General features: G+C 40.1%; 1 protein-coding gene across 13 annotated transcripts in view; it reads left to right on the top strand.

The window, feature by feature from the left end:
- The window catches only part of fbrsl1 (fibrosin-like 1), a 1,000,035-nt gene that overhangs the window by 436,914 nt on the left and 537,589 nt on the right, over nt 1–25,532 (top strand). For 10 of the 13 annotated variants that reach the window (XM_059994617.1, XM_059994618.1, XM_059994619.1 and 7 more), the window contains 2 exons: nt 8,570–8,671; nt 10,384–10,494. In XM_059994617.1, the coding sequence (XP_059850600.1) occupies nt 8,570–8,671; nt 10,384–10,494 (213 nt within the window). The remainder of the gene's footprint in view (nt 1–8,569; nt 8,672–10,383; nt 10,495–25,532) is intronic. The other 3 variants (XM_059994623.1, XM_059994626.1, XM_059994631.1) reach the window with 1 other exon arrangement.

The following is a 25,532-nucleotide window of genomic DNA, read 5'->3' on the forward strand; positions in this document are numbered from 1 at the left end:
AAAATCATTGGAAAAAATGAAAAGTGTGAGAAACGTCACGAGCATAGATGGGAAGGGATTGAACGGGGGGGGGGGGAATAAAACAGTGTTGAGGTATGCAGGAGCAAGCTGAGACAATGGGTCTACCTGGACAAGCACGTTTGTGGATCTTGGGTAGGAGGTAGAAACAGGAAGCGCAGGGTGTGGGAACTATGAGGTTGGTGGCAGTGGATGGGAGATCCCCAGAGCTGATAAGGTTGGTGATGGTGTGGGAAAAAGTCATGATGTATATAGATAGGGTAAGTACAAGCAGGCTTTTTCTACTTAGGTTGGGTGACAACTAGAGGTAATTGGTTAAGGGTGAAAGGTTTAAAGGAACATGAGTGGAAACTTCTCCACTCAGGATGGTGAGAGTGTGGGATGAGCTGTCAGCGCAAGTGGTGCATGTGATTTTGATTTCAATGTTTAAGAGAAGTTTATGGATGGGAGGGGTATGAAGGGCTATAGTCTGGGTGACTGTTGAGAGGAGTAGGCAGTTTAAGTTATTGGGCACTCACTAGATGGGATCAATGGCCTGTTCGTTTGCTATAATTTTCTATGCCTCTGACTATCACTCGAGCTTTCTGTGTATGTCCCTTAGATTTCCAGCATCTGCACTCTCTTGTGTTTATATTTTGTTTCAAACTTTGTCTTATTCCAATGCTCTCTATGCAGCAGTAACTGCATTTCCCATGTGTTTGCGACATGATCATATAACTGGTGTTTTTGTAAAGCAGAGGTCGTTATTATTATTATTAGACAATATTGTTGACCACCTCTAGCTTCCATTCAACTCAGGATCCAGGTGTGGAATGAGGACAAGTGACTGGATTATAGGTTGGACCCATTAATTTGTTTAGCCAATGAGCAATTCCTTTCTACCAGAATTATGACTGGAGCTTGTTAGGATAATTACGAATGATTAAGGTAGGTTGGCCTGCCCTACCAGTGGGTGTGCAGGCTCCTGCTGGCAGCCTGCAGGTGGAAAGGAACGTGATCTGTCAAATCAGCTGATGGCCCTCTTAATTCAGTTCAGTGAGAGCCAGAGGAACAAGCGTGTTTAATAATTGATACTTACTCTAATAGGTTAATTGCAGCAGCATTCATTCTAATTTGCATTCTTGATCAGCTTCTCACAGTCAGTATTACTTGGACAGATTTTTTCTTCTACCCTTCCTCGCTCTCTCGCCTCCTGCTTGTTCGTTACAGTGCAGTTAATTGCTGACATTCCCTGAGTCATTCGAAGCATGTTGATTTAATGAATGTTAAGTACGCAGCTCGTGGCGGGGGGGGGGGGGGGGGTTTGAATAGTGCATATGCTGTTTGTTTACAGAGGAAACCTTTGCAGTATAATGATGGCCAGGTGGTTGCTGCTACTATCTATAGAATCGGGGGGAGGAGAACAAAATAAAATTAACACGAGCCTTTCATAGAAGCACCATCTATGTCTGCAAATGTTCCACTGTGGTCTCGACCACCTGTCGCCCATTTTATTTTAGAGAATTACTAATTTTTGGAATGAACTTGTGTTTTGAGACAAAGGTAAACATCTCAGAATCAGAATCAGGTTTAATATCACTGGCATATGTCGTGAATTGTGTTATTTTGTGGCAGTAGTTCAAAGTAAATGTTATCCAACTACATAGATGTCACTACATGCAGCCCTGAGATTTTTTTTCTTGTGGGTATATTCAGCAATTCTGTAGAGCAGTAACTGTAAGCAGGATCAATGAAAGATCAAGTAGAGTATAGAAGACAACAAACTGTGCAAATGCAAATAGAAATAAATAGCGGTAAATAATGAGAGCATGAAATAACAAGATAGAGAGTCCTTAAAGATCTTTGGTTGTGGGAACTACAATAGATGTGTAGTTATCTTTGTTTGTTCAAGAGCCTGATGGTTGAGGGGTAGTAACTGTTCTTGAAACAGGTGGTGCAAGTCCTGAGGCTCTTGTACCTTCTGCCTAATGGCAGTAGCTAGAAAAGAGCATGGCCTGGGTGATGAGGATCTTTGATAATAGATGCTACTTTTTCTACAGCAACATTTCCTGTAGATGTGCTTTAGGTGGGAAGGCTTTTCTAAAAAAGTGATGTATTCTTTTAGTACATTGAAATACATAATAAAACCAGCTAATTACAGTAAATATCTGTCTGCCATATTTGTAATGGTAACTAGTTATGTTAGTGGGGGCATGGTAAAAGTGAAGGGAATAAGTTATGTATTCTTATTTCGTAGCAGTTTGTGGCTTTGAATCGATGAAGATCATATCTTTGCTGACCACTTAATATCGCTTCAAGATTGTATGCTTGCTAATTGCTAATAAAGGATTTGACTCTAGAACAATCATTTCATTGGAGATGAGAGTACGTCATACTAATATAGCAACCCTACGGCGGTCTCTGTCTAGCGGCAATTGTTTTGATTTTGGATTAGTTTTGCCACTATGTATATTAAATAGTTAAGTTAAATAAGTAGTGCAAAAAAAGTAGTGAGGTAGTGTTCATGAGTTCAATGTCTATTCAGAAATTGGCTGGCAGAGTGGAAGAGCTGTTCCTGAATCGTTGAGTGTGTGCCTTCAGGTTTCTGTACTGTATCTCCTTCCTGAAGGTAGCAATGAGAACAAGGCATGACAAGCTGGGTGATGTAGGCCCTTAATGATAGCTGCTGCCATTTTGAGGTTTCACTTTCTGAAGATGTCCTGAATGCTAAGGAGGCTCATACCCTGGATGGAGCTGACTGAGTTCAAAACTATCTGCAGATTACTATGATCCTGTGCAGTAGCCCCCAACCCAGCGCAGATGCTGATGCAGCCAGTTGGAATGCTCTCCACAGTACATCTATAGAAATCTGCGGGAGTCTTTGTTAGCATACCAAATCTACTCTGACTCCTAATGAAACATAGCCACGTTGTGCCTTCTTTGCCAGGATAGATCCTCGTTGTGCCAGGATAGATCCTCAGAGATGTTGACTCCCAGGACCTTGAAATTGCTCACTCTTTCCATTTCTGATCCCTCAATGAGGACTGATGTGTGTTCCCTCATCTCATCCTTTCTGACATCCACAATCAGTTCTTTGGTCTTACTGACATTCAGTGTAAGGTTGTTGCCCTTTTTCCCTTTTTTGATGATAAACTGGAAAATATTTTTTATTTTCCATCATATATACTGTATAAGTAGTTATTTGTGCTGTTTAAATAATATTAACAGAACATGTTTTTTTTCCCCAAAGCTGCACAATTTGCACTTCAGGTTGATTGCAGACCTGGGGATGTCAGAGGTTTTCTACACAGAGAGTGGTGGGTACAATGAACACCCTCTCAGGGGTGGTAGTGGCAGACAAATTAGGGGCATTTAAAATAGGTATATGGATGTTAGAAAAATATGGAGAGCTATGTAGGAAGGAACCTCCAAGAGGACCACAACCTTGTCATAGGTTTGGAAGCTTGTGTACCTCAATGTCCCAGAGAGCAATTTTGGCTGGAGTCAGGGCTTTATGCTTTGGCTCTTGGTAGGGTCACCCATGCCAAACAGGTCAAAGGGTAGAGGCCAGACTGAGTGGTCCTCCAGGTTCAGGGGTTCAGCTCAGGGCTAACAACCCTGATTGGTCAAACAAAATTGTTACGGAAACAGCCATGAAGAATCCTTCTATGTCTGTGTGTGACGGTATGGACAGACAGAAATGGAGGACCCTCATTGCTGCCCTAAATGCCATGGCATAATGGGCTGTAAGTAAGTAATGTAAGTGGGAAGGGTTGGATTGATCTTGGAACAAATTATAAGGCCAGCACAACATTGTGAGGCGAAGATCCTGTACTGTTCTGTGTTCTAGACCTGCTGTCGCTGAGACTTGGCCTTGGCTCAGAGTTAAGCTTTTCTTCTTTTTTAGTACAGGGCAGGTACTGGATTGCAGAAATGATATTCATACAACTATTGCAAGACTGACGTCAATGACTTGGTTTTATCTCACATCTGAAGCAAGAATGGCCCTGATGTGAACCACAGTCAGATTCTGGTGTAATGTAGAGTTTGCAGATGTGAGAATCGAAGGTAGCTAGATTAGAGTTTTGATTTGCATTGACTCTGATTCACTAGGTATGAAACAAGTGTCAAGGTTCAAAATAAATCTGTTATCAAAGTACCCTGAGATTCATTTTCTTATGAACATTCACAGTAGCCTAGTAGTTAGCACAATGATTTACAGCGGCAGCAATCTGGGTTCAGTTTCCGCCACTGCCTATAAGGAATTTGTATGTTCTCCCCATGACTGCGTGGGTTTCCTCCAAGTGCTCCGGTTTCCTCCCATAGTCCAGAGATGCACTGGTTGGTACATTAATTGGTCATTGTAAATTGTCCTGTCATTAGGCTAGGATTAAAATCAGAGTGTTGCTGGGCTGTGCGTCTCTGTATCTCAATCGATCAATCAATGTAAATAAATACAAAGAAACACAATAGAATCAACGAAAAACTATGCACAAAGAGATGAATAACCAATGTGCATGAGACAAACTGTGCGCAATTACAAAAGACAACAAAAAAAACAAGGTAAAAAATACTGTAATATTGAGAACATGTCCTTGAAAGTGAGTCTGTAGATTGCGGAATATTTTAGTGTTGAGGTTAATAGGTTACATTTGAGTGAAGAAGGCCTGGGATTGTATTTTGAAAGCAAAATATACAATAGTGAATAGTTGAGATAAATATCTTCACCATCTGCTATAATTCTAGGGGAAGTGATCCATCTTGTCCAGTTTACAGAAAGGCATTAAAGTGGTCCTTGCAGGTTAGATGGCATTTTACAAGACTTCAGCAAGAAAACTCCACCAGCAATAGAATTAGAAATGTCATATTAGAAAGCAAAGAGGGTAAATTCAGTGGCAGTTGTGATAAGCTAGGAAACTCATATTCCTTGCTATATGATGCTCTGAGATTAAGGCAGTAAACGTTGGGTGGAAGATCACATCGTAATTGGAACATTTCTTCTGAAGTAGTACTGCAGTTCTCATCTGCTACTAGGTGCTTCATAAAGTTCAAAGTAAATTTTAATATCAAAATACATACAGTGGCATGAAAAGTCTGGGCACACCTGGTCAAAACTTCTGTTACAGTGAATAGCTAAGCCAGTAAACCCGATTTCCAAAAGGCATAAAGTTAAAGATGACGCGTTGCTTTAATATTTTAAGCAAGATTACTTTTTTTATTTCCATCTTTTACAGTTTCAAAATAACAATAAAGGAAAAGGCCCGAAGCAAAAGTTTGGGCACCCTGTATGGTCAGTACTTAGTAACATCCCCTTTGGCAAGTATCACAGCTTGTAAATGGTTTCTGTTGCCAGCCAAGAGTCTTTCAATTCTTGTTTGGGGGATTTTCACCCATTCTTCCTTGCAAAAGGCTTCTAGTTCTGTGGGATTCTTGGGTTGTCTTGCATGCACTGCTCTTTTGAGGTCTATCCACAGATTTTCGATGATGTTTAGGTTGGAGGACTGTGAGGGCCATGGCAAAATCTTCAGCTTGAGCCTCTTGAGGTAGTCCATTGTGGAGCCATCCTCTTTTCACCTTCAGCTTTTTTGCAGACAGTGTGATATATGCTTCCAGAATTTGCTGGTATTTAATTGAATTCATTCTTCCCTCTACCAGTGAAATGTTCCCCGTGCCACTGGCTGCAACACAAGCCCAAAGCGTGATCGATCCACCCCCGTGCTTAACAGTTGGAGTGGTGTCCTTTTCATGAAATTCTGCACCCTTTTTTCTCCAAACATACCTTTGCTCATTGCGGCCAGAAAGTTCTATTTTAACTTCATCAGTCCACGGGACTTGTTTCCAAAATGCATCAGGCTTGTTTAGATGTTCCTTTGCAAACTTCTAACACTGAATTTTGTGGTGAGGATGCAGGAAAGGTTTTCTTCTGATGACTCGTCCATGAAGGTCATATTTGTACAGGTGTTGCTGCACAGTAGAACAAAGCACCACTACTCCAGATTCTGCTAAATCTTCCTGAAGGTCTTTTGTAGTCAGACGGGGGTTTTGATTTGCCTTTCTAGCAATCCTACGAGCAGTTCTCTCTGAAAGTTTTCTTGGTCTTTCAGACCTCAACTTGACCTCCACTGTTCCTGTTAACTGCCATTACATTACGAACTGAAGAAATGGCTACCTGAGAGTGCTTTGCTGTCTTCTTATAGCCTTCTCCTGCTTTGTGGGCATCACTTATTTTGATTTTCAGAGTGCTAGGCAGCTGCTTAGAGGAGCCCATGGCTGCTGATTATTGGGACAAGGTTTGAGGAGTCAGGGTGTTTGTCAGGTTTGTCAGGCCTTTCCTAACGATGACTGTGAACAAGCCATAGCCCTAACAAGCTAATTAAGGTCTGAGGCCTTGGTAAAAGTTATCTGAGAGCTCAAATCTCTTGGGGTGCCCAAACTTTTGCATGGTGCTCCTGTACTTTTTTTCCACTCTAAAATTGTACAAAACAAAAGTAATACACTAATCTTGCTTAAAATGTTGAAAAGAAAGTTTCATCTTTAACTTTATGACTTTTGGAGATCAGTTCATCTTCTTCTCAACTATTCACAGTCACAGAAATTTTGACCGGGGCGCCCAAACTTTTGCATGCCACTGTATATGTCATCGTAGGCAGAAACGACTCCAAAACTAATATTCTTGCTGGAGGTCTTCATTGGCCAGGGTTGACCATGGATGTTGTATCCCAGCTATCTAGATATGCCAGCCAGGGCAGAACAATATTGAGAGCAAGCTATTGCCCATGTAGTAAATTCTGTCTACCCGGACATTGTTATTCAATGTTGAACTCAGTGTAAGACTCCCTTAGGGAAGCCAGTTCTGGATTTTTCCCTCTGGATTTATTCCAAAGATTTTTTTGCAGGCATTCACAATAAATACAAAGAAACAACAACATTAATAATAAATAAACAATATATATTGAGTACATGAAATAAGAGACCTTGAAACTGAGTCCATTGGTTATGGGAACAGTTCAGTGATGGGGAAAATGAAGTTGAGTGAAGTTACCCCCTCTGGTTCAAGAACCTGATGGTTGAACGAGAAGAGAGCATAGTATGAATGGTGGAGGTCCTTGATGATAGATTCTGCTTTCCTGCAACATCATTTCATGTACTTTCATGCATGTCATGCTCAATGGTGGGGAGGACTGTACTCGTGATGGACTGGGCTGTATCCACTACTTTTTGTAGGAGTTTCCACTGAAGGATATTGGTGTTTCCATACTAGGCTGTGATGCAACCAATCAATATACTCTTCACTGCTCATCTATAGAAGTTTGTCCAAGTTTTATGTTACATACCCAATCTAGCATTCAGCATGCAAACTTCTGAGAAGCATTGCCGTGGTTTTTCCATAATGGCACTTGCATGCTGAAATTTAGGTAGATCTTGCCCAACACTTTTGGAATCCTTTGCTGGACAACATGGACATTCTCGTAAGGAATATCCTGAGATATTCTTACTCAGATGCAACTTTGCTGGAAATGTAGAGGAAGTCTGTCTGATGGAATCAGAAACTTCCACTGGGATTACAGTAACAACGCGAGGAAATTTCCAGTTTATCTTTACTGTTAGTTTTATTACCCACAGTGAGATATTATATCAAAGATGAGGACAATCAATGTCTATGTCGTACAACTTTGACTGTCTGTGACTGTAGAACAGCTGCTTTGGTGGGGTGCCAGATTTAAGTCTGATATTACGCTACATGTTTTGGTAACTCTCCAGTTCCTCATCATTTTCTTATGCAAACCAGTACTATCACAGGAAGATTACAGTGCCTTGTAAAAGTATTCAGCCCACAACCCTTTGTTCACATAAATGAGTGTTATAGCTAGAGATTTTGATCAATTTAACTGAGAATTTTTATTTTTGAATTACATGCTCCTTTCTTCACAGTAGAGCCCAAAACATGGCAAATTTAGCGAGGATTGTTCTGGGGACAGCCCGCAAATGTCGCCATGCTTCCAGTGCCAACAAAACATGCCCACAACTTGCTCATTTTAATTCTAACTGCTCATCTTTGGAACCTTCCATGTGTTGAATGATGTCCAAAAATCTCTAATAGATGACTCTGTTCATTTTTCTTAAATTATTTGACTAAACTGTTTGCAACATAAGTTTTAATTTTTACTCTCATTCTAGTGCAGTTTAAATTTGATTCACAGAGATGCTTATTTGTAAGTCAAATTGCCATGAATTCAGCCTCTCCCATTCTTCAACATGAAAAATATTATCATGCCCTAAAGATATTGATGAGCCACCAGAGACATTCAGTATTTTTGTTTTGTTGTTCCTTCCTCTCTTCCCTCAGTTTCAATGTTTAGTTATAGAACTGTAAAGCTTATGTAATCGGAGGTTGTATTTTTGCCATGTAGGCAGAAGAGGAGCAGCAGTCAAAATCTGCCATGATGCTTTGGAATGGAACCTTTTATCAGTGAACTGAACTCACTGAGCCTACAGCAATCATCCTTTTATTCATCGCCCCACAGTGCAGGCCTGTCATAACTCAACTCTCTCTTTCTCTCTTGTCATGCAGATGAAGGTGTCTTCCAACCAGAATGGCAGGAACAGTGAGGATGAGTGTGTCAGAGAAGCCAACAGTTCACAGAGGAGCAGTTCCAGAGACAAGCTTAGTGATGTAAGTGTATACCTCAAAAGAAAAAAAAATCTGCACTCTCTATTTAGTGGTAATGACAGACCATTGGAATTGCTTTGTGGAGGGAATTTAAAGTCAAGAATTGAGATAAGGTAATGCTTTTTATAATGTAGCATTCAACTAATTCATTCTGCTGTAAAGTAGATGTAGGAGCAATGGGATTTTTGAATGATGCCATTACTTGAATAGCATTTTTTTTAAAGGGAAGTAGCTAGATAGCTTAAGACTGTATGCAGGATGTTGATGTGTGAACAACAAAATCTACTGGATAATAAAAGCAATGGTTGGGTTAGTAATGCTTGTAGTGTTGGATCTATGCAAATCTGTCCTGCCCTTTTTGACAGCACTGGTCTAGGCCAAACTAATCTAGGACATACCCAGACTACATTAAAGAGTAAAATATGCCGGATTACACTATGCATAGCACAAGGTTGGTGCTATTTCATGGTGACTGTTGCCTGCAAATACTCCCTTGTGAAGAAAAAAGATTCAAAGCATTCCATGTTCAACTGCAGCTAGCTAAATTATACACAAAAATGCAAAGATTCCCGCTGATTTACTTTTAACAGTGTTGCTGGTTGAAATAATTCAACGGTGTATGAGAATTACTAGTTCTAACAGTCTGTAACTAATGTTCAAGTAGTACAGAGAAGATATTAAATCATGATATCAAATATTGTTGCTGTGACTCTCAACTGTTTGATATTGCGGTGTTCGCTGAGCTTGCAGATGTTTCCTCATCAGTCTAGGTAACCTCCTGTGTGCTCATTTGTTGGTGTTTCTCCCTGGGAGTCCTCACATTTATATAGCCCCCCCCCCCCCCAATTTGTTTACCTCAATTCTGACTTGCTCCCCCTTCAGTTGACTTTTGAATTCTATTGGCTCCTGTTTCTTTGGCTCTTAAGGTTTCATAGATGATCCTAAGATCCAGAGAACCATGAGGCATAGAATTCAAAGGTCAACTGAAGGGTTAGCCACCAGAACCAACACAGGGGGGAGGGTGCAGGGGGTGCTATATAAACACAAGCACTCTCTGAGATACACCAACAACTGCACACTGAAGATGTCACCTTCACTGGTGATGAAATGTCTGCAAGCTGACTGCCAAGCTCAGTAAGCATGACAACGTCAAACGCCTCTACCAAAGCTACCAATATTCACCACCATCCTAAACTTTCATCTGTGTCACAAAATCCCTGTGACTGAACAGATCCTGTCTGTGTTAACTTGCTTCTATTCCAATTACTTTCCTACAGTATTCCACAGAAACATATCATTTTTTTGGTCTATTCAATAATTGGATTAAGTGTTAGATACATGATCAAAATACTTGCCCTCATTAAAATGGCAGTCAAAAGTCAGACTAATGGATTCTCGTTGATTTGAATGAGTCTCGATGGTATTTGGAACTGGATGTCCTGCCATCATTAATCCACACTACGCAAATCTGCCTCAAGCAGAACATAGCATTTCATAAAAATATACTTATAACCTTCATTTCCACATACAAACTCTATATATTTCTGAAGCAAACCTCCCTGCATTTGTTTAACTTTAACTTTAATAAGTTATATAGTCCTGCACTTATTTAATTTTGTAGAATAATGTAGGCACATCACAGCTCCGAAAGTTTCACATTAACTTCAAAGGACACCCAAAACACACTCGAAATCACGTTTCCACTTACCTCACAGCGGGAAAACTACCGCAACCTTCAAGAGCAGTCAATATGCCGAATTCACTACCGAAGTCCACAACAGAACAAGAAGTCAGGAATTCTTTCAGCATCATCACACACTAAAGAGGTAAGACTGAATAGCAATAATTAAGCCCATTTTTATTACCCATGGGATTTGATCATTCAGAAGAGTTTATGTATTTCAAGTACATGGTCTATATTTTTTCTTCAGTGTGCTTGAACACAGTTTATTACAGGAGCTCCCGACCCAGGGTCCCTGGACCCCTTGCTTAATGCTATTAGTCCATGGCATAGAAAAGGTTGGGAAACTTTGGCTTATTAGTATGTGGTTGCTAAGTCATTCTTGAGCAATAAAATGCCAGAAAAGACTAGACCCTTATATTGTTTTGTGATCAAGATAATGTTGTAATTTTGCAGGAAATTTGATGCTGTTTTCTTGTAATGGGTTGGGTTGATCAGACCCAAAACACCCAAACCAATTTGAGTGTCCAGGAAATGTGGTAATAAGTGTACAAGCACAACAAAGTCAACATAAAGCACAAATAAACTACACTAAATACTAGTAGATTACAGAGATTTCAGGGCTCATATTTCTCAGTTGCTGCTTGATTGTTGTCATTGTTGGGGGAACTCTGAATTCCGACTTGTGAAATCACCCTGGGACTGTCCTAGGCACCAATCGATCATGATCCTCAGTCTAGCTGAAGTCACAAGAACTGAGCAAAAGGTGCTTCAGTAAGCAGGGGTTTGGTTCAATCCATAAGCATCGAGGGACACGCAGAGACATAAATATTTTGGTCTTTTGTTCTTATGCCATTAATGCCTGAGGCTAAGAAAGACTCCCGAAGCTATTAATAAACATTTAACTAACCTATAGTGTGGCACGTGGCCAAGTGGTTAAGGTGTTGGACTAGCGATCTGAAGGTCATGAGATCGAACCCCAGCCAGGGTAGCGTGATGTGTCCTTGAGCAAGGCACTTAACCACACATTACTCCAGTCCACCCAGCTGAAAATGGCAAAAAAAATGCTGGGGGTTAACCTCGCGATAGACTGGCGTCCTATCCAGGGGAGAGTCCGGTACTGCTTCACGCCATGGAAACCGGAAATAAGCACCGGCCTGATGAGCCTAAATGGCTCAGGACAGACTTTAACTTTAACAGTGTAAGAGTACAGCCACTGTTTTAAAAAACATTTAACAAACCTACAGTGTTTAACTTGTACAGGCAACCTACATGCTGCAGGCTTACAAAGAGCTAAATTGTTACTTGGAATTGTTCAGACTTTCATCTAATATTTTTACAAAATTTAATACAGCATGATACAGTTCGGGCTAACTAATAGACAGTTGAAAAGTTTATTGGAAACCAATCATATACTACAGTAGTGTATAGTAATTCCTGTTAGATTAGACTTTTTATTGAACTGGTAATAATTTCAGGACCTTGCTCAATTGAAGTGATGTTATCAGAAGTGACATTGTATAATTGCTCCTTTCATCAGTTACATTTGTAGCTTTATCTGGTTCCTTGTTTAGAAGCTGAGATGAAAAACCACAGCTTCCAGATTATGGGATGATGACCTGCACGGTTTTGAGGAATTGTGGTAATTGAGTTGGTTGGCAATTCGACTTTTTCCATATTGCATGTGGGAGAAAATTTCAAATATAAGGATAAAAGATGTGTGTTGCTAAAGTGACCTTGTGGACATCCTGTGTTTTTTTAGTTAAATTGTAAAGCTACTCAGCTAAGATTATTGGTGCTAGGCACCAAGTACTCCTTGGAGCGATACTCTTCTTTGGTCTGGTCTTGCACTACATATTTATAGTTTTTTTTTAAAATTATGTATTGCATTGTACTGCTGCTGCAAAACAACAAATTTCACAATGTGCCGGTGATATTAAACCTGATTCTGATGCTGTGGTAGGATTAGAGTTGATGAATGGATGTGATCCAGTGTGGACGTGGGTTGCTGGCACTAAACCATCAGGGAAATGTAGCTTTGTAACTTGATCTTGATCACAGATATTCATTATTTATTTTGAGATACAGCGCGTAACAGGCTCTTCCAGGTCTTCGAGCTGCAACGCCAGTAACCCCCGATTTAACCCTTGCCTAATCACGGGACAATTTGCAGTTGACAATGATTAATTAACTTAGTAATGGGTACATACATGAACCGTGGGAGAAAACCCATGCATTCTATGGGGAGGATGTACAGACTCCTTACAGAGGACACTGGAACTCCGAACTCCCAATTCCCCGAGCTGTAGTAGCGTCACGTTAACCATACTGATGCATATTGCAGGCTATAGAATGTTCGTTATTAAACATCTTGACTACACAGAACACTATTAGATTCACATTTATTCACATGTGCTGTTATTAACTAACAGTTTAAGCAGTTAAACAGGATTGCTGACAGTTATTTCACTTCTAGTTACAAATTTATTTAATAACAACCCCCATTTTGCTATTCCCCCATCAGATGTATTAATGTTCAAATGGTCAAACATGGCAGGTTAAATGAAAGTGTTGTTAAAGCAAGATGAATTTATGTAAATTCTGCACTGCAGATTTCAATGTTCACTTACCTGGCTGTGAAATATGCCTCATAACCAGAAATAGTCATGAAACTGTATCAACCTAACAAAATCCAATTGGACAGTTCATTTAGCTTTCAAATTAAAAACACTACCTTTCCTTTCAAATGCGAAACAGTTTTGATGGGATTCTGAGTGAGCGTAATATATTGGTTATTAATGCTTGCATTGCCCGATGTGAACTAAATAGCTGTAAAAGACTTCCAGCAAATGGTTGGCATCTAAAAGTATTTATTAAAAATGTCAGCTGTAAACTGGATCTTGCAGATAAAAGCAGGAACTGCCTTGACAGTTTGACAGCAAGTACAGCAAGAAAATTCTTCAGTGCCTGTAAAGCATGAGAAGTGTGTGCTGTAAACACTTCATGCTCCTGAAAATGTGTGTCACTCTGATCCCTGGTGAGAAAAGGTGATGTAGGAATTGAGTGGTAAAGGACCTTAGAGGCTGCTACTGTTATTAAAATGCCTTGGAGAGTCATTTGGACTGCATATCTAAAGACCATAAGACATGGGAACAGAATTAGGGCATTCAGCCCATCGAGTCTTCTCCATCATTTCATCATGGCTGATTTATTATCCCTCACAACCCCATTATTTCTGCCTTCTCTCATTTCCACTGATGACGCCCTGACTAATCAAGAACCTATCAACTTCCACTTTAAATATACCCAATGACTTGGCCTCCACAGCTGTTTGTGCCAATGAATTTCACAGATTCACCACCCTCTGGCTAAAGAAATTCCTTGTTCTAAAGGGGTATTCTTCTGTTCTGAGGCTGTGCCTTCTGGTCTTGGACTTCCCTTCTATAGGAAAAATCCTCTCCACATCCGTTCTATCTTGGCCTTTCAGTAGTCAGTAGGTTTCAATGAGAAACCCTTATTATTCTAAACCAGAGGTTCCCAACATTTTTTGTGCCATGGGTCAATGCCATTAAGTAAGAGGTCCGTGGACCCCCTGTTCTCAACTCTAAAATGGGACCAGAGTTCAGAAGTCTTGTAATAATTAGAAAATCATAGAAATTTATGTCATAGAAGAGTGCCTTTTGACCTATAGGACCTATTCTGCTCCTAAAAGTATTTAGGACACTAAGATATGGAGCCTCATGAATCTCTGGGTAAAGAAGAATTTTCCTCAACTCTCATTTATAACTGGGCTATTGATTCTCTTCATTAAACAAAATAGAATTTCTTACCACTTATAACTTTAATGGCATGAATTACTTTCAGCCTTCTCTATACTAAAGCAAGCAATGTCTATATGAAATTTCTTTCTTTCTTTTCTGTTGCGCAACTAATATATTTCCTTTAGGCTTCTGACGCTGTTGAGCTCTGATTCTTTGGCCCTCACAACAATTCTTGATTGAGCTTTTATCTCAGCAGCACTTTCCTGCACCAATCACATGCCTTGAGTCTATTAATATCCATTGTTGATATCTCCTTGAAGCCTCCTTGCATTCCCGTAACTCACATTTCCATCCTTCATTTCCCATGGGGCGCCATAGTAGTATAACGATTATTGTTCCTTTTCACATCTCGTGGTACATTGGGCAGCAACCTTGCCATCTCTTTAGTATTTTTGAATTTTTCTTTTTATGAGGCCGAGTTGCTAGCTTGATGCTCAACCCAACATGGATGGAAAGGGTGCAAAGAGCTGGCCGGCTTTGAACCTAGGACTGCACACCTCAAAGTCTGGTGAGAATGCCACTACACCACCTGGCTAGTGTAGCGGTTATCGCAGTTCTATAACAGCTTGGGGCATTCCAAAGTTAAGAGTTCAATTCTTGCACCTTCTGTAAGGAGTTTGTACATCCTGCTTGTGAGTGTGTGGGTTTCTTCGGGATGCTTCAGTTTCCTCCCACGATCCAAAGACGTACCAGTTAGTAGGTTAATTGGTCATTGTAAATTATCCTGTAATGAGGCTAGGGTTAAAAAGGTGAGTTCCTGGATGGTGTGGCTCAACAAGCCACAGGGACCTATTCTGTGCTGTATTTCTAATTAAATAAATAAATTCCATCAGCAAATGTAGATATATTGGTAACCTCAGCCAGTCATTCATATAAACTGTGAGGAGCAATGGCCCCACTAATCACAAGTTCCAACTCAAAACTGACCTATTTATTCCTACTGATTTCTAACTAAAGCTCAGTCCATACTAGGAGATCACTACCAATTCCACGTGCTCTAATTTCATTATGACCTTATCAAATGCCCAGCAGATACCTAACTACAATATGTCCACCGATGCCCCATTGAAACCTGATTTCCTTTTCATAAATTCATGTTGATTCAGATGAGTTTTGTAAGGTCTCAACTGTCACTTCCTCTACAATCAATTTTAGCATTTTTTCTACAATTTCAGAATAACCAGTCTGAAATTCTTTGTTTTCTCTCTTTCACATTTCTTAAAACCGGATTTATAACTGAAATCTACTTTTTGTGGAAATTGTTCATGAATCTGTGTAATCAGTTGATTCACCGTTACCACCTTCTCTTTCAGAACCTTAAGATCCACGTCTTTTACTGGCTTTCTGTCCCATTAATTTCTTTCCTCCTAATTTCATTTGGTTTCTCAATCACTCTTAACCTGTTGTTCTCCTCTATTCCCTGGATGTTTTGTGTGTTTTCTTCTGAGAGCAGAGATACAAAGTATTGTTCTCTCTCTTGTATAATTCCTCTATAATTTCCATGTCTGTAAAGGGATCCATATAAAATTTTGCTAATCTTTTTACCTCATCAATAGAAGCCTTGTAACAGTTTGTTTTCATATTTCTGTCTCACTCCTGTCTGGTTTTGTGCTCTTCCATGACAGTGCTGCATCTAAGTGTCATTGTAATGCCTAACTGCCACTAAAAATCTTTATCCATTAGTACCCTTACCATTTGCTCAGGATTAGAGTGCAAAACTGCCTTAAACTTACTAACTTCATTTTAATACCCTCTACCTTTTATACAGATCCATATTTGTTCATATTCAGCATGGATTAAATTTTGTGTTGTTGCTGCCCATTGTTCTTGGTCTGTAATATATTTGCCTTTTCGGTCTTCTGGCTGTTCTCCTGACTGGGATACATGCATAACTTTTGATTCTTTACTCTACAGCCCAACTAAAATAAGACCATAAGGTATAGGAGCAGGATTAGGCCATTCAGCCTATTGAGTCTGCTCCACCATTCAATCACAGCTGATAACCTATCAACTGTAGCTTTAAATATACCTAATGAATATGGTGCCAAATCTCCATCACAACAATTGTTTCTTTAACAAATACTTCAACAGTAGCACCTTTGGATTTACTATTGACGCAGATGCTGTGCAGGACCACCACTGTTCTTATGAGGTCAGTGAAAAGTCAGGTACTTAGTGTTGAGTGGATTAGCTCTTGACCCCTCATTTAACTCTTAAGTTTCTCAGGAGAGTTGTGGAATACCCATCATTTATCTAGATGCGAGCAATCTTAATAACACTTTGAGGTTCTGTCCTGAACAGTATTAACCAATCTACTGAATACTAGATTGGTGCTATCACACTCTTCAAGTTGACCAGCAGAAAGACGCTACAGTAGCCCCTCCTTTTGGAATGCCTACCAGTAACGTGGACTAGAATAGCAAGGTTTTGGGAGTGTAATGTCATGGGGTACATTGATTGGGACTCAATTTCTTTAACATTTTGGCCCTGGGGCTTACCTACATAATGGAAACGTGAGATTAAGATGATCGTGATGCTTCAAAAGTTAATGTCATTGCATCCATAGACTTAAAGGTATTGTGCAGCATTGTCTACAAAAATTACTCTTACTCAGAACATCAACTATATCCTTCTGATACCGTCTGTTTATGCTGTAGTTAATGGGATCGCTTCACTCAACTTCACTTGCCTCATCACTGAATTGTTCCCAAAACCAATGGACTTTCTTTTAAGGACTCTTCATGTTCTCGATACTTATTGCTTATTTATTATTATTGTTTCTCCTTTTTTGCATTTGCACAGTTTGTTGTCTTCTGCACCCTGGTTGAATGTCTTAGTTTGGCAGTCATTCATTGATTCTGTTATAGTTTTATTATTCTATAGATTTATTGAGTATGCCCCCAAGAAATGAAGAAATGAGTCTTAGAGTTGGATATGGGGACATATATATATATATATATATATATATATATATATATACTTTGATAATAAACTTTGAACTTTGATATCTACACTTGTAACATAGGTCCTACAGATCCAATGGCAACAACTGACAGTGAAAAGCTAATATATTTTTAAAAAATTGAAGAGTTGAGCAAATGTAGCTGGTTGCTATTTGTATCATCACTAGAAGAGCCAACATTGGGAGACGTACACGGAAACAAGTCAGCTGCGTAGTCAATATTGACTGTCCATTTGAGCTGGCTGGGGGCAATTAAAGCTGCAAGGGAGGTTGGATGAGATGTTGGAGGCAAGTGACACAGTAGCAAAGCAGTTAGTGCAATGCTGTCACACCTCGAGGTATTGGAGTTTGGAGCTCAGTCCTAGCATCCTCTTTAAGAGGTTTGTATGTGCTCCCCGTGGAATGCTTGGGATTCCTCTGGAAGCTCTGGTTTTCTCCCACCATCCAAAAATGTACTGATTAGTAGGTTATTTGGTTATTGTAAATTGTCCAGTGATTACCTATTGGGCAACACAACACACACAAAATGATGGAGGAGCTCAACACTTCAGGCAGCGTCTATGGAAAAGATTTCGAGCTGAGACCCTTCATCAGGACTCACCCAGTGTGTGTTACTTTGGATTTCCAACATCTGCAGATTTTCTCGTGTTTGTGATTTACTTTCCTACTGCCCGTTAACACCATTGGCGTTTATGGCAGTAATGAAGGTTCTTCATCTCTGGTGGTGTTCAGGGCTTCCTTCATCATATTAGTAGCTTCCTCTCAGTTTTCACTACTGTCAGTCATGCAAGTCCATGGTTGGAGACTCAGGAATACCATTGCATTCAAATGTTGCTGTTTCTGTAACAATTTTGTTTTACCCGTCAGGGTTGTTAGCCCTGATCTGAACTCCTGAACCTGAAGGAACAGTGGACAACTCTTGATCTGGCCTTTGACCTATTTGGCATGGATGTCATTAACAAAAGCTAAAGTAGACAGTCCTGACTCCAGCCAACATAGCTCTCTGGGTCACTGAGACACAAAAGTTTCCAAACCACGACAAAGTTGTAGTCCTCTTGGAGGGTCCTGTGATTTGGCTCGGGGTAAATTGGTGAGTTATTGGCTATGAGGCTCAAAGGGCTTATTTCACACTGCATAGCTTAATTAATTAATTAACCTTCTCTATACACTAACAAAGTATAAAGCAGCGCAGATCTTTAGAAGGTGTTCTTTGCATCTGTGTCGGGCTACACTTTAAAGCATTTCCTTTGAACCCTTCTCTTTAATCACACAAAAAAATCCAGCAGGGATTGGACATCTCTGCTTGAAACTTTGTCTTGGGAAGATGTTCACCCTTTAATGTAGGTATAATTGACCACCATAATTCTTGAGTTCTGAGCAGAATTTGAAATAGTTCAAACATTTGAAATTAGATGATTTCATATCAAGTTGTAATTGTGAAATTATTTTTTGGCAATTTGCTTTGTGTTTCCAGCCTGTGATCTGTCATACAGTGATATGCAAAGAGATCCTAAGAATGCCACAGGCAATTTGAGTATTTCTGTTCTGTTCAGTCAACTTTTAACCTGGTAGCAATCAAAATACATCAATTCATGTTCAACAGGCAGATCAGATTAACTCAGTCACTAGGCAAACAAAAATGAACTGATAGATTCCCAACAGCCTAACAAATCTCACTACTTTGTACCGAGGCACTGGATTTGTAATATCCATGAAGAATATTGCATGCATCAAGTTTTCCCTGATACTGATTCATAACTTTCATCTATGTCCTAAAATAAATCCATATTTAAAAAGTTTAAAGTAAAATTTATTATCAGAGTACATACATGTTACTACATACAATCCTGTTTTTCTTTTTCCTGGGTGCATACTCAGCAAATCTATGGAATAGTAACTGTAAACAGGATCAATGAAAGAGCAAGAGCTTAGAAGACTGAGATTGTTGTGTTTAATAGTTCAAAGTACATTTATTAAAGTATGTATGCAGTTGGCCCTCCTTATCCACGAGGGATTGGTTCCGGGACCCCTCGCGGATACCAAAAAATGTGGATGCTCAAGTCCCTTATTCAACCTGTCGCAATGCAGTGGACCTTAGGACCCAGCGGAACCCCAGACCTTATTTAACCTGTCTCAGTGCGGTGGACATTAGGACCCAGTGGCAAGAGCTCTGAATTTGCAGTGTTTCTGTTCACGAAAATAATCACGATCACGATTGAAAATAAAGTGGAAATAATAAAGCGATTGGAAAGAGGTGAAATGCCATCGGTCATTGGAAAAGCGTTAGGCTACAGTCGGTCAACAATCAGAACAATTTTAAAGGATAAAGTGAGAAAGGCTGTGCCCCGATGAAAGCTACAATTATTACAAAGCAACACAGTGGTTTAATTATTGGGTTTAGAGGTTTTGGGTTTTTGATCCTCCACATCAACCAGGCATGGATCGAGAACGCGCTCGGGAGTGATCTGTCACTGGATTGAACTCGGGAACTTCCGTTCCCAAGCCCAGCGCTGAAACATACGTTCTTAAGTGTTTTATATGCATAGAAAGGTAAAATATGTACTATATACTAAGATAAATGTTGACTAACTGATGCTAACTACCAGATGTACCTGTTCTGACTTACTTAGTAAGAGAATGTCTGTTTTTTTTAATCCCGATCCACAGTAAGCTACGCACATCCTCCCATATACTTTAAATCATCTCTAGATTACTTATAATACCTAATACAATGTAAATGCTATGTAAAATAGTTGTTACACTGCATTGTTTAGGGAATAATGACAAAAAAAGTTTGTACATGCTCGAACAACAAGTGCTGGAAGAGCACTTCCGGGTTTTCTCAATTCGCGGTTGGTTGAATTTGTGCGTGTGGAACTCACGGGAAAGGAGGGCCGACTGTACATTATACAGCCTTGAGATTTGTTGCCCTACAAGCAGCCACAAAACAAGTCCAAAAGAACCCATAAAAAATACCTGACAAACACCCAATGTGCAGAGAGAATGGGGATAAAAAGCAAATTATGCAAATAAAAGTAAGCAAATAGCATTTAGATCAAAAGTGAGTCCTCAGTCACATAGCCTGGAGCAGCTGGAGCAGGCCCACAGCCTCAGCACAACGAAGGGTGGAGTAAATGCCATGGATAAACTGATGCATTGTGTATTTTATTTAGGGATTTTTATCAAGGACAGATATTAGACTACAAAAACTTTGCAAACTAAAGCATAAAGAACATTTTGCAAAGAGGAATTTATAAGCCAAATACAGCAACATAATATTTTATGGCTGAGGTAGCTTATGTACTTGTATATGCTTCCATCATTATTAGTCATGCCATCAGCTACCAAGGCCCAAGCCCATGCAGTTCATCCTCTTCTGCTCTTCCCTCCACTTTAAGATGTTCTTTGACTGAAATTTTTATTAATAGGCCTAGTAGCGTGCGCAACTCTTGTCAATGTTTGCAAATCCACTGCTTCAGAGATATATGTCAGGTTATCCAAACCCATCGGAGAAATAGTTCATCTTTCATGATTCAAAATATTTTTATTCTTTTTAACTTAGAGCTTAGAACATGGATTGATACCTGGAAATATGATGTTGTAGCTATTAGTGAAACATGGTTGCAGGAGGGGTGTGATTGTTAACTAAATATTCCTGGATTTTGTTGCTTCAGGTGTGATAGAATCAGAGGGACAAGAGGGGGAAGTGTTGCATTGCTTGTCCGAGAAAATATTACAGCGGTGCTTTGGCAGGGTAGATTAGAGGGCTCATCTAGGGAGACTATTTGGGTGGAATTGAGGAATGGGAAAGGTGTAGTAACACTTATAGACCACCTAATGGGGAGCGAGAATTGGAGGAGCAAGTTTGTAAGGAGATAGCAGATATTTGTAGTAAGCATAAGGTTGTGATTGTGGGAGATTTTAATTTTCCACACATAGACTGGGAAGCCCATTCTGTAAAAGGGCTGGATGGTTTGGAGTTTGTAAAATGTATGCAGGATAGTTTTTTGCAGCAATATATAGAGGTACTGACTAGAGAAGGGGCAGTGTTGGATCTCCTGTTAGGGAATGAGATAGGTCAGGTGACGGAAGTATGTGTTGGGGAGCACTTCAGGTCCAGCGATCATAATACCATTAGTTTCAATATAATTATGGAGAAGGATAGGACTGGACGCAGGGTTGTGATTCTTGATTGGAGAAAGGCTAACTTTGAGGAGATGCGAAAGGACTTAGAAGGAGTGGATTAGGACAATTTGTTTTATGGGAAGGATGTAATAGAGAAATGGTCATTTAAAGGTGAAATTTTGAGGGTACAGAATCTTTATGTTCCTGTTAGGTTGAAAGGAAAGTTTAAAAGTTTGAGAGCTCCATGGTTTTCAAGGGATATTGGAAACTTGGTTCGGAAAAAGAGGGAGATCTATAATAAATATAGGCAGCATGGAGTAAATGAGGTGCTGGAGGAATATAAAGAATGTAAGAAGAATCTTAAGAAAGAAATTAGAAAAGCTAAAAGAAGACATGAGGTTGCTTTGGCAAGTAAGGTGAAAATAAATCCGAAGGGTTTCTACAGTTATATTAATAACAAAAGGATAGTGAGGGATGAAATTGGTCCCTTAGAGAATCAGAGTGGACAGCTACGTGTGGGGCCAAAAGAGATGGGGGAGATTTTGAACAATTTCTTTTCTTCGGTATTCACTAAGGAGAAGGATATTGAATTGTGTAGGGTAAGGGAAACAAGTAGGGAAGTTATGGAAACTATGACAGTTAAAGAGGAGGAAGTACTGACACTTTTAAGGAATATTAAAGTGGATAAATCTTTGGGTCCTGACAGGATATTCCCTAGGGCCTTGAGGGAAGTTGGTTAGAAATAGCAGGGGCTCTGACAGAAATATTTCAAATGTCATTAGAAATGGGATGGTGCTGGAGGGTTGGCGTATTGCTCATGTGGTTCCATTGTTTTAAAAGGGTTCTAAGAGTAAACCTAACAATTATAGGCTTGTCAGTTTGACGTCAGTGGTGGGTAAATTAATGGAAAGTATTCTCAGAGATGGTGTTTATAATTATCTGGATAGATCTGATTAGGAATAATCAGCATGGATTTGTGCATGGAAAGTCATGTTTGACAAATCTTATTGAATTTTTTGAAGAGGTTACGAGGAAAGTTGAGGAGGGTAAAACAGTGGATGTTGTCTATATGGACTTCAGTAAGGCCTTTGACAAAGTTCCGCACGGAAGGTTAGTTAGGAAATTTCAATCATTAGGTATTAATATTGAAGTAGTAAAATGGATTCAACAGTGGCTAGATGGGAGATGCCTGAGAGTAGTGGTGGATAACTGTTTGTCAGGTTAGAGGCCGTTGACTAGTGGTTTGCCTCAGGGATTTGGATTGGGTCCAATGTTGCTTGTCATATACATTAATGATCTGGATGATGGGGTGGTAAATTGGATTAGTAAGTATGCAGGTGATACTAAGGTAGGTGGCGTTGTGGATAATAAAGTAGGTTTTCAAAGCTTGCAGAGAGATTTAGACCATTTAGAAGAGTGGGCTGAATGATGGCAGATGGAGTTTAATGCTGATAAGTGTGAGGTGCTACATTTTGGTAGGAATAATCCAAATAGGACATACATGGTAAATGGTAGGGCATTGAAGAATGCAGTAGAACAGAGTGATCTAGGAATAATGGTGCATAGTTCCCTGAAGGTGGAATCTCATGTGGATAGGGTGGTGAAGAAAGCTTTTGGTATGCTGGCCTTTATAAATTAGAGCATTGAGTATAGGAGTTGGGATGTAATGTTAAAATTGTACAAGGCATTGGTAAGGCCGAATTTGGAGTATTGTGTACAGTTCTGGTCACCGAATTATAGGAAAGATGTCAACAAAATAGAGAGAGTACAGAGGAGATTTACTAGAATGTTACCTGGGTTTCAGCACCTAAGTTACAGGGAAAGGCTGAACAAGTTAGGTCTTTATTCTTTGGAGCATAAAAGGTTGAGGAGGGACTTGATAGAGGTATTTAAAATAATGAGGGGGATAGATAGAGTTGACGTAGATAGGCTTTTTCCATTGAGAGTAGGGGAGATTCAAGCAAGAGGATGTGATTTGAGAGTTAGGGTGCAAAAATTTAAGGGTAGCATGAGGGGGAATTTCTTTACTCAGAGAGTGGTAGCTGTGTGGAATGAGCTTCCAGTAGAAGTGGTAGAGGCAGGTTCGGTATTGTCATTAAAGTAAAATTGGATAGGTATACGGACAGGAAATGAACGGAGGGTTATGGGCTGAGTGCGGGTAGGTGGGACTAGGTGAGTGTAAGCATCGGCACGGACTAGAAGGGCCAAGATGGCCTGTTTCCGTGCTGCAATGGTTATATGGTTAACTTTCATCTGCTGGAACATTACTTCTTGAACATAGTGACTTCTCCAGAAGCAATACTTGAGGCACCAGTGCTCTTCAACATCTCACCAGCATTTCAAATGAGAGATCTGGTTTGTCAGCTCTGGGAGATCAGTCAACAGATTGGCAATAACAGGAAAAGCCAATCTGCACTTGTATGCCTCTGGCAAGACTCACTGGTTGGTAATAACTTACAAGAAACTGGTTACAATACCTGTATTATTAGTGTAGTTCATGTGAGTCAAATCATGGATGTGGAATCGACAATGAAGTTTATTCTTATCTTCAGTGTGGTTTTTGGCCTGAATCAGAATCAGGTTTAATATCATTGGCATATGAATAGTGCTAAAAAATAGGAAATAGAAAAGTATTGAGGTGGTGTTCATGGGTTCAATGTCTATTCAGAGATCAGATGGCAGAGAGGAAGAAGCTGTGTGTGCCTTCTGGCTTCTGTACGTCCTTTCTCAAGATGGCATATCCTTGGTGGTGAGGGTCCTTAATGATGGACGCCACTTACTTTGATCCTGTACAGTAAACACCCCCCCCCCCCACCCAAGCACTCCATACCAGGTGGAGTGCAGCTAGTTAGAATGCTCTCCAAGGTACATCTGTAGAAATCTGCAAGTGGTTTTGGCGACATACTAAATCTCCTCAAACTCTTCATCAAATACAGCTGCTTTTGGCAAGGAGCATCCCTCCAGCTTATCGGAAACCCTAGCCCACAAGAGCTGGAGATGGAAAAGGAATGTTCAGGATGATGTTAAGAGCTTTGTGCCTTATTGTCCAGAGCACACAGAAGCACAATTTAAATGGTTGAAGGAGTGTACCACAACTCAAATCATCTGCATCTCTTGGCACAGCTATAAACTAGGCTGCAATTGTCACACTTGTCTCACCTGCCCTTTGACACACAGAACCAGAGTGGACACAGGTCACTGTCACCCCTGGGGTACTAAAAATAAGGCACAATGAGAAGACACAATACTGTGAGGTAGGTAACTTGTCACATGGGTGGTGTCACAGCAACAGCCTTGCACGCAACATCATTAAGATCAAGGAATCGATTGTGGACTTTAGAAAGGTTAATTTAGGGCACACACATCGGTCCTCATTGAGGAATCAGAGTGAATAAGATGAGCAATTACAAGTTTCCCAGTTGTCAATATCTCTGAGAATCCATCCTGGGCTCAACAGTTACAAAGGAGGCACAACAGTGGCTATATTTCATTGAGAGTTTGAGGAAATTGGGCATGTCACCAAAGACACTTTCAAATTTTTACAGATGTACCATGGTGAGTGTTCTAATTTGCTTCATCACCATCTGGAATGGGTGAGGGGGGCACTGCACAGGATCAAGCCAAATCCTCTACTCTCCTGACATTCACACATTATTTTTTTCAGCAGTGACCTGTAGACAACTATCTAGAATTAACATTGCGCATAGATTCTGAAGCTGATTAAGCCAACCCTGTTGCAGGGCCAGGAAGACTAGTAGTGCTTGCATGGAATTTATCCTGTTGTTCAACTGGTTTCATAATCACATTTCAAAATACATTTATTATCGAAGAACGTATGCTGTATACATCTCCTTACTGGCAGACACTAAAGAAAGAAACCCAATAGAACCTATTAAAATGAAGAAGGCTGCCAAAACACCAATGTACAGAGAAAAAAAAACTGTGTAAACAATAAAAGGTAAGCAAATAACATTCAGAACTGAAGTTCACAAAAATGAGTTCACAGCCACGATGCCAGTCATCACTGGAGCTGGTCCAGGAGCCTGTTAGTTGCAGGCCACAGCCTCAGTTCAGTACAGAGAAGGTAACCCTCACCAAAAGCAGTGAGCTGAACCCCATCCCATCCCATTCCTCTCCTCTGGCCCCAACACCCCAGCCTTTCAATCTGGCCAGGCGCTTAAATCAGCCAAATGTAATTAATTGTCCTGCTGTTTTCTTCTCTTTTGATCAGTGCGTAGCCCACTCCCAGTCACTGACTGAAAGCTACACCTGACC

Source organism: Hypanus sabinus, chromosome 18, assembly GCF_030144855.1.
Source record: "Hypanus sabinus isolate sHypSab1 chromosome 18, sHypSab1.hap1, whole genome shotgun sequence".
Classification (NCBI taxonomy): Eukaryota; Metazoa; Chordata; class Chondrichthyes; order Myliobatiformes; family Dasyatidae; genus Hypanus; species Hypanus sabinus.